The 10,116-nt window shown below is 41.2% G+C and overlaps 1 protein-coding gene across 2 annotated transcripts in view; it reads left to right on the plus strand.

Moving 5' to 3' along the window:
* The window catches only part of ddx10 (DEAD-box helicase 10), a 171,714-nt gene that overhangs the window by 98,119 nt on the left and 63,479 nt on the right, over positions 1 to 10,116 (plus strand). For both annotated transcript variants that reach the window (XM_033022708.1, XM_033022709.1), the window contains exon 16: positions 6,284 to 6,334. In XM_033022708.1, the coding sequence (XP_032878599.1) occupies positions 6,284 to 6,334 (51 nt within the window). The remainder of the gene's footprint in view (positions 1 to 6,283; positions 6,335 to 10,116) is intronic.

Genomic DNA, 10,116 nt, shown 5'->3' on the forward strand with positions numbered 1-10,116 from the left:
CATATTCCCTGACTCTGTTATCTTTAAGAGCCCTATCTAGCTCTCTCTTGAAAGCATCGGCCATCACCGCCCTCTGAGGCAGAGAATTCCACAGACTCACAACTCTGTGTGTGAAAAAGTATTTCCTCATCTCCGTTCTAAATGGCTTACCCCTTATTCTTAAACTGAGGCCCCTGGTTCTGGACTCCCACAACATCGGGAACATGTTTCCTGCCTCTAGCGTGTCCAAACCCTTAATAATCTTACATGTTTCAATAAGATTCCCTCTCATCCTTCTAAATTCCAAAGTATACAAGCCCAGCCGCTCCATTCTCTCAGCATTTGACAATCCCGCCATCCCGGGAATTAACCTTGTGAACCTACGCTGCACTCCCTCAATAGCAAGAATGTCCTTCCTCAAATTAGGGGACCAAAACTGCACACAATACTCCAGTTGTGGTCTCACTAGGGTCCTATACAACTGCAGAAGGACCTCTTTGCTCCATTCCTCAATTCCGCTTGTTATGAAGGCCAACATGCCATTTGCTTTCTTCACTGCCTGCTGTACCTGCAGCTTACTTTCATTGACTGATGAACAAGGACCCCCAGATCCCATTGTACTTCCTCTTTTCCCAACTTGACACCATTTAGATAATAACCTGCCTTCCTGTTTTTGCTACCAAAGTGGATAACCTCACATTTATCCACATTAAGCTGCTTCTGCCATGCATCTGCCCACTCACCCAGCCTATCCAAGTCACCCTGCATTCTCATAGCATCCTCCTCACAGTTCACACTGCCACCCACAGTTCACACTGCCACCCACCTAGTGATTTGATGACTTGATACCTGATGATCCATCTGTGCCCAGCTATTTAGCTTGCACTGTTCCTGGATGTAAGCTAAGTAATTTGGCATGGATAGATAAAGAGGTTTCATGATATTCTAGTACTTTCATAACAAATTTATCAGAATTGTCGCACATATTCTACATCATCATTGCTTGGAGTTTAAATAATCTAGATGCTGAATTACTTAAAATTATAAAAACTGCAAATATTCAACAAGTCAAGCATCATATGTGGAATGAGAAGCTGTTAAAGTTTCAGATTAGAACATAGAACTTTTACTTGAACTTTATTTTAGAACTTTTGAAACTTTGTTGACACTAGAAACGTAGCAACTCTGTGCACTGCCTAGGTGAAGTCTGCGGCGTGATTTTACCGGTTTGTACGCACAAACAAAGAATTTCACTGTACCTAGGTACAGTGCCCTTCATAATGTTTGGGACGAAGACCCATCATTTATTTATTTGCCTCTGAACTCCACAATTTGAGATTTGTAATAGAAAAAAATCACATGTGGTTAAAGTGCACATTGTCAGATTTTAATAAAGGCCATTTTTATTTATTTCAGTTTCACCATGTAGAAATTACAACAGTCTTTATACATTGTCCCCCATTTCAGGGCACCAGAATGTTTGGGACACAGCAATGTCATGTAAATGAAAGTAGTCAGGTTTAGTATTTTGTTGCGCATCCTTTGCAAACAATGACTGCTTGAGGTATGCGATTCATGGACATCACCAGTTGTTAGGTGTCTTCTCTGGTGATGCTCTGCCAGGCTGTATTGCAGCCATCTTTAGCATATGCTTGTTTTGGGGGCTAGTCCCCTTCAGTTTTCTCTTCAGCATATAAAAGGCATGGGTTCAGATCTGGTGATTGACTTGTCCACTCAAGAATTGACAATTTTTTAGCTTTGAAAAACTCCTTTGTTGCTTTAACAGTATGTTTGGCATCATTGTCTTGATGTAGAATAAACTGTTAGCCAATGAGTTTTGAGGCATTTGTTTAAATATGAGCAGATAGGATGTGTCTCTACACTTCAGAATTCATTATGCTGCTTACATCAGCAGTTGTATCATCGATGAAGATAAGTGAGTCAGTACCTTCAGCAGCCATACATGCCCAGGCCATAACCCTCCCCCCCCCACCACTGTGTTTCACAGATGAGGTGATATGCTTTGGATCTTGGGCAGTTCCTTCTCTCCTCCATACTTTGCTCTTGCCATCACTCTGATATAAGTTAATCTTTGTCTCATCTGTCCACAAGACCTTTTTCCAGAACTGTAGTTGCTCTTTTAAGTACTTCTTGGCAAACTGTAACCGGGCCATCTTATTTTTGCAGCTAACCAGTGGTTTGCATCTTGCAGTGTAGCCTCTGTATTTCTGTTCATGAAGTCTTCTGCGGACATTGGTCATTGTCAGATCCACACCTGAAGAGTGTTTCTGATCTGTCGGGCATGTGTTTGGGGATTTTTCTTTATTATGGAGAGAATTCTTCTGTCATCAGCTGTGGAGGTCTTCCTTGGCTTGCCAGTCCCTTTGCGATTAGTAAGCTCACCAGTGCTCTCTTAATGATGTTCCAAACAGTTGATTTTGGTAAGCCTAAGGTTTGGCTGATGTCTCTAACAGTTTTATTCTTGTTTCGCAGTCTCATAATGGCTTCTTTGACTTTCATTGGCATAACTTTGGTCCTCATGTTGATAAACAGCAATAAAAGTTTCCAAAGGTGATGGAAAGACTGGAGGAAAGACTAGGTTCTGAGAGTTCTCTTACACTTGCATTAAGGAGGCAATTAAACACACCTGAGCAATTACAAATGTCTGTGAAGCCATGTGTCATAAACATTATGGTGCCCTGAAATGGGGGGACTATGTATAAAAACTGGTGTAATTTCTACATGGTGACTTTTTCTATTACAAATCTCTAATTGTGGAGTACAGAGGCAAATAAGTAAATGATTCACAATGAATAGTTGAGCAGGTATGAGAGGCCAGATGATATAATTTTGTAAGTAGGCTCTTTTAAAGGTAAAAATTAAACAATTTACAATTATAATAAAAATAAGACACTTTTCCCAAAGTAGAAAATGAGCAAAACACTTTGTTAAATGAATTATTTTCAAGCTGAATTTTTTTTCATACGTGACATGTTTATCAATAGAATAGGGAGGAATAATTTATGACAGTGTAATGGGTTTCATGTTTTCATCTGTACCTTTGAGCTAAACTGTGTGAACCTGACCTGTTACAGAAAGTTATTACTGGGATTGCATGGTATGTTGATTTCAAAAGGACTGCCTTCACTGTCCATTTTCAAAACTAGTCTTAAAACCCTTTTCTATTCCTTGGCTTTCGCCCCTGCATGAGACTTTGCTCTTGTTTTAGTGTTTCTATTATTGTTTTTTATTGTTTTTACTGTCTTTTAATGTTTTTATTGTTTTGTTTTATGTTTATGATTAGTCATGTACAGCACTTTGTTGCAACAGTGGTTGTTTTTAAAGTGCTCTATAAATAAAGTTCAGTTCAGTTCAGTTCAGAAAGCTTAGCCAGGGAATAAAGTAAATATGTAACAGATTTTAAATTGAAAATTTCAGTAACACGACTTGATTTAAAAAAATGCTGTGATTGAATGTTAAAAGGACAGCAGAGCAGAATGCTTGAACAAGGTGTTCGACAGTGAAAGCAGTAATTATTTGTATCCTGCTCTCAAGTGTGGAATGTGAAATTGATTCCACTTCAGTGTCGGAATAGAAAGGTCAATGTTTGATTACTATCACTGTGTCACACGGAATACACAAATTACACATGGCAGGTGACCTAGAAGAATTGTAAGTTCTAAATAATTTATTTTGGCTTGCTATTTCTGATCTCTCTATTGAATCTTAACGTAGAAAATTCGGTTAGCAACCTATAATTGATATTCTTGCAAATTCCTCTCATGAACTCTTGAAATGTTATATCATTTACAGTGCATTCAGAAAGTATTCAGACCCCTTCACTTTTTCCACATTTTGTAACGTTACAGCCTTAATTTAAAATGGAATAAATTCATTTTTTTAATCATCAATCTACACACAATACCGCAGAATGAAGAAGCAAAAACAGGTGTTTCGAAAGTTTTGCAAAGTAATTAAAAAGAAATAACTGAAATATCACCTTCATATAAGTACTAGACCAAGTACAGACCCGTTGGGTATGTTCCTCCAACGCGCGGTTGCTGGGGGGGGGGGGGGGGGCGGCATGCGGCGTCACACGCACTAACCACCCTCACACACACACTAACTACCCCCCCCGCACACGCGCTAACTACCCCCCTTGACATTATATTAATATTATTAATTTGCTCCTTTTACCCCATAACCGCCCTATCCACTGACGCATAGCCCCCAACTCGCAGGCGAGTCTAGAAGGGGAGGGGGGTAGCGCGTGAGGGCAGAGAGAGAATGGGGAGAGACAGAGAGAGGGGCAGAGACAGAAGGGCAAGAGACAGAGGGAGAGTGGGGTGGAGGGGAGGGGAGGAGGGGGGGGGGGGGTGGAGGGGAGGAGGGGGAGGGTGGGGGAGGAGGGGAGAGAGAGATGGGGGGGGGAGAGAGGGGAGGAAGGGGGAAGGGGTGGAGGGGAGAAGGGGGTTTAGGGGGGGTGGGGGATTGATATTAGAAGGGATGATTTTTGCCAGGGTAACTTGAATAAAGGGAAGAAGAAATATGCTATCATGTAATTGATGTAATAATCTGAAAATTATAGGTTTAAAAACCTATATGGTCCAATTTCAATGAAAATTATATCTTTGTACTTGGAACGGTTTGATTTGATTACGAATAAAAACATCTTTCTTACTTCTTTGACCTTTACCATTTAAAGGAGAAAGCATTTGCGGGATGTTCCAATTCAAGATTTGTGTTGTTTTGGGTCAAGTGCCCTTGGCCTTTTCCGTTAACAATACCATAGCTTATATTGATATTGATATAACACCTGTAAATATTGCAGAAAAACGCATAACAAGTCAGGACGGCAGTTCATTTGTGAAGTGGTGTTCTCATTTTTTTAATTACATGGAGATTCTATATGGTTCTGATGCCTGGTCTTAAAGTTTTCCATCCCATCCCAAATGTTGCTTCTCTGCTTTGGTCAAGGACCAGAGATTGCTGGGAGTTAGTGTGAGTTTTGCATATTTTTCAAGGAGGGTGTGAGCATACCCCTGAATCTTCTCCCCAGACAGTCTGATAATCCTCCCCATGGTGGAAATCAAAATAAGGCATCTGATTTGGGAGTTTAGTGCCAGGAATGTCAATGATGTGATCTACGCATTGTATAAGTAAAATGAGGTACAGGTTCAATTAAAAAAAATTTGCGTGCAGCAACAACACAGGCAAGCAGATTCAGACAACACACAAAACCCAATTGTATGTAAATGACACAACATTTCTAAAAGCAAGAAAGTTGAGCAAAAAAATAGACATAAATGCAAAAACACACTCTTCAGTGGGCAGTGGGAGGAAATCAAGCTAAGAAATTTTTTTTTTGGTAGCTATATTTAGGATCAAGAGTAACATTTAAATTATTTTTTGGTCTTTACAATATCATATTTACATTTAAGCTTCAGAAAGTTTGATAAGTGAACTACTGCAAAAGTAAGTTTGTCTGGTATTGAAATTTTGCACAGACGCAATTTATTTCGCCATTTTCTGAGGCGCGACAATTTAGTGTTACAACTGTGATCCTGTGACAATCACTGTTACTATTCACATTTCCATGTGTAAAAACTAAGATTCTCTTCAGGCACCTGGGGCCTACCTTCTGGAAGAATATTTATTGTTCAAGTGTTCAAAAATCAAGGAAAACTTGATCAAAGAAAATCAAGGTTGATACTAAACTTTGTGGTAGTATGAAAATGATGCGAAAAATGATGTGAAGAATAAATAACATCTATCCAAGTATCAATTCAAAATGCTTGCTTGTTCTGCTTTGAAAATAACCTGAGGGCACATGAATAGTTTTTTTTCCTTTGGGCTTTATGCTAAAGTATATTACGGTTTGAATAATTTAATTGTAAAAAAAAATCAATTTATTTGTGAAATCGTATCCACTAAATTTGACCTGTACATATTATTGGACGTAAATTAGTTTTTTCTGGAAAATGCAATTTTATTACCGTCTAATCCCAGTTAGAATTGGGCTCGGGCTACCATGACCCATTTTACTTACAGTCAATAAAACAATTTTCTCCCCTACCAGTTTGGCTAGATTACCACAGGTCTTAACACAATGCACCATTCGAAACCTCAAGGGAAATTATCAAACTCACAAAAGCAAAGGAAAGAACAGAAGTAACGGTTGATTCCTGAGGCTAGAAAGAAACAGAAATTACTTTTTGCTGAAAAATAAATTAAACTTTAAGAATTGGTATTTTATGAATTATTGTTCAACCAATATAATTCATCTTTTTCTTTTGTTTTTAAGATAAAGAGGCTTAAGGAGAAAGCAGCAAGAAAGGCCACAAGAAAGAAGAATGTAAGTTTCATTTTATTGTATTGCAAATGTTCCCTTAAGGGACAGGTATGGTATTCAATCATGCCAAACAAATCTTCTATACAAGGTACTTACTAAACTAATGCAGATAATTTAGATTTGCATATTGATATACAACATGATCTTCAAGTTAAATATTTGGGGATTACCCAAATCTATTTACACATTGCCAAAACTGCCTTATTATTAGCATCAAGTATCTAGAGGATTTTTTGAATGATTACCTTAAATATATCTATCTATATAATATTAAAACTCTGTGGCTGCTGGCTGTGTGTGTGTGTGTTTCTGCTTGACTTGTGGGTGCCAGCCTTTGATTCGTTGCTACGCCAACACCAGAAGCAGAAAGGCCGAGATTTTTTCCATTCCGGTAGAGATTTCTCTTTTCATTCCAAGTATCCACTCCTGATTAAATTTTGTCGTGTTTATGTGCACATTTTTAATAAAATCCTTCTCCCCCCCACTCACTCATTTTGTCGCCTCCTGCTGGCCAGGGCCCGCCTCTCGCCTCAAAGACGCCATTTAAAAACAGCCGCACGGCTGAGTGCTGGAATCTTATGTTCGGGAACGGCTTGACTTGGAGGATCACGTCTCCCGTGGGGGCTACGGGTAGGGAACGGGTGCGTTGGGGAAACAGACCCAACGGGTCTGCACTCGGTCTAGTCTATATATATATATATATATATATATATATATATATATATATATATATATGTGTGTGTGTTGTATATATATATATACACACTAGACCAAGTGCAGACCCGTCGGGTCTGCTTCCCCAACACACCTGTTCCCTACCCATAGCCCCTACGGGAGGCGCGGTCCTCCAACTCAAACCGTTCCCGAACGTAAGATTCCAGCATTCCCCTTGCCTTCCTCAGCAGTGATCTTTAAAAAAAAATCCAATTACATTTGCCCTGCGTGTTGCAATACCAATTCGCCCTCCCCTTGTTAGTCGAGCCATTGTGACGTCATCAGCTGAAGCTGGACGGTTTGAAATTCAAAGACGTCATCATTTGAAGCTGGTCGGTTTAAAATTCGAGGTAATTCATCAGTAATAAGTCGAGAAATAAAGCATGAAATGTTCAGATAAGGTGATCCCTGCCTTGACGGGAAAAATGTCAACCGGAATATGTAAAAATGTCATCGCTACCGCGTAGTGTTTAAGTATATTATATATATTTCCAAAGTATACTTAAATTTGTAATCATTTCTACGTTATTTAATTGCTCAGAGTTTCAGATATTTCAAGTCATGAACTATAATAATGGCATCTTAAGTCATATGGAGCTCTAGCTTCTATTGATCTAATGGCACATATCCAGCAAACAGATAGGTCTGGAGTTTGGTGGTAAGTTCCTGCTGTTCCACTCATTTTCTTTCCTCCAGAATTGATTAATTCCTTTTTTGGTTGATAATTTTTCCTCTATTGGTATTGGTTAATGAGATCCTAATGATGTTAACTATTTCCCCATCTTGGAATAGTTGGATCTGCCAGAGGGCCCTAAGAGCTAAATCTAACGCTCTCTTAGGGCTAAAGGAATCAAGGGATATGGGGAGAAAGCAGGAACGGGGTACTGATTTTAGATGATCAGCTATGATCATATTTAATGGCAGTGCTGGCTCGAAGGGCCGAATGGCCTGCTCCTGCACTTATTTGTCTATGTTTCTATGCATGCAGAGTAGTTTACAGTTGCTGTTAACTTACCAACCAACATGTCTTTGGGATCTGAAGGAAAACTGGAGCATCTGGGGTAAAACCTGTTCTTTAAAGATAATTAGAATCATAGTCATACAGCCCGGAAACATGCTCTTTGGCCCAACTTGTCCATGACAACCAAGATCCCATCTAAGCTTGTCCCATTTGGCCTAATTCTCTTTAAACCTTTCATATCCATGTTACTGTCCAAATGTCTTTTAAATGTTGTTATTGTATCTCCCTCAACCAGTTTTTCTGGCAGATTGTTCCATAAAGATACTGCCCTCTATGTGAACAAGGCGTTACCTCAGGTTTCTACTAAATCTCTCCCTTCTCACCTTAAATCGATGCCCTCTGGATCTTGATTCCCCAACACTGGGGGAAACAGACTGCATTCACCTTATCTATGTCCATCATGATTTAATATGCCTATGTAGGATGACCCCTCCATCTCTTGCACTCCAAAGAACAAAGGTCTAGCATGCTGAATCTCTCGCAATAACTCATTTCCTCAAGTCCAGGCAACATCCTTGCAAATCTTTCCTACACTCTTTCCAACTTAATGGCATCTTTGCTACACCACGGTGATAAAAACTAAACACAATACTTCATGCACAGCATCACCCATGTCTTGCACATCTGCAACATAACATCACCTCTATACTCGGTGCCTAATGGCCAGTGTGCCCAAAGCTGCATTCAACATCATGTCCATTTGTGATCCCAATTTCAGGGAAGCACATAATTTTCCTCATGGTCCTTCTGTTCTATGACGCTACCCAGGGCCCTACTGTTTGTTGTGAAAATCCTACCCTAATTTGCCTCCCCAAAATGCAACATCTCGCACTCATCTGAATTAAATTCCATTTGTCGTTCCTCACCGCACATACACAGCTGATCAAGATCCCGCTGTAATTGTTGATAATCACCTTTACAATAGTTATATTGAAAGTTTCCTGAAGCACAGCCTTGCACTGGATTATGAATTTACTGCCTTCAGGACTTAATTAATTCAACAACCTTAGAGCATCCACCTTTATAGTTATCAGCCTGCAGAAAGCACACTGGATAGCCACCAAGTGGTCACCGGAGTGGAAGGCAACCTCATCTCCATTACACAGCTACATCTCTTCACCAGATAAAAGCTGTTCAGGGTCTGACCTCCCCAGAGGAGCATGAGTGAAGTTCAACATTTCCTGCAGCTGCAGTCTTTGACTGGAGTTGGGCGTTTCAATGCCAGCATGTGGAGATGGGGGCTCCGCCAGAGCCCAGCCTGTGAATGCGGAGCAGAACAACAGACAGCTAACCATGTCATCTCTGGGTGCCCGCTTTACCATCCATCAATTCAATTCAATTCAATTCAATTCAATTTATTGTCATTTGGACCCCTTGATGTCCAAACGAAATGTCGTTTCTGCAGCCATACATTACAAAACAAAAAGACCCGAGACACAACACAGTTTACACAAACATCCATCACATCTTTGTGATGGAAGGCAAAAAAAACTTATCTCTTCACTGCACTCTCCCCCCCGATGTCAGAGTCAGAGTCAAAGTCAAAGCCCCCGGCTGGCGATGGCGATTGTCCCGCGGCCATTAAAGCCACGCCGGGTGATGCAAGGCCGCACACCGGGTCTTGTTGTTAGAGCCCCCGGCGTGCGCTCGCAGAGTCCCGCGGCCATTCCAAGCCACGCGGGGCGATGGTGTAAGGCCCCGCTCCAGGTGCTCTTCAACCCCGCAACTCGGGCGGGAGAAGTCGCCGTTGCGGAAGCCCCGAAAAGCGGTCTTCCAGCAGGGATCCGTGGGCTCCCGGTGCCGCCGTCCACCAAACCCGCAGTTGCAGCCTCCGAATCTCCGGGGGTCGGGTCGCAGCAGCGTCCACCACTGCTCCACCAGCTCCGGACTCTGCCAGCCCCGTGACGGTGAGGTGAGTAGTCGGCAGCTCCGCAGCTGGAACCCCAGGTCGTTCCTGTCGGAGGCCGCTCCACGTTGCAGCCCCAACGACAACGGAGACCCGACAAAGAAAAGGTCGGGTCTCCCGTGCAGGGAGAGATTTTAAAGTTCC

This window comes from Amblyraja radiata, chromosome 6 (genome assembly GCF_010909765.2).
Source record: "Amblyraja radiata isolate CabotCenter1 chromosome 6, sAmbRad1.1.pri, whole genome shotgun sequence".
In the NCBI taxonomy this organism is placed as follows: Eukaryota; Metazoa; Chordata; class Chondrichthyes; order Rajiformes; family Rajidae; genus Amblyraja; species Amblyraja radiata.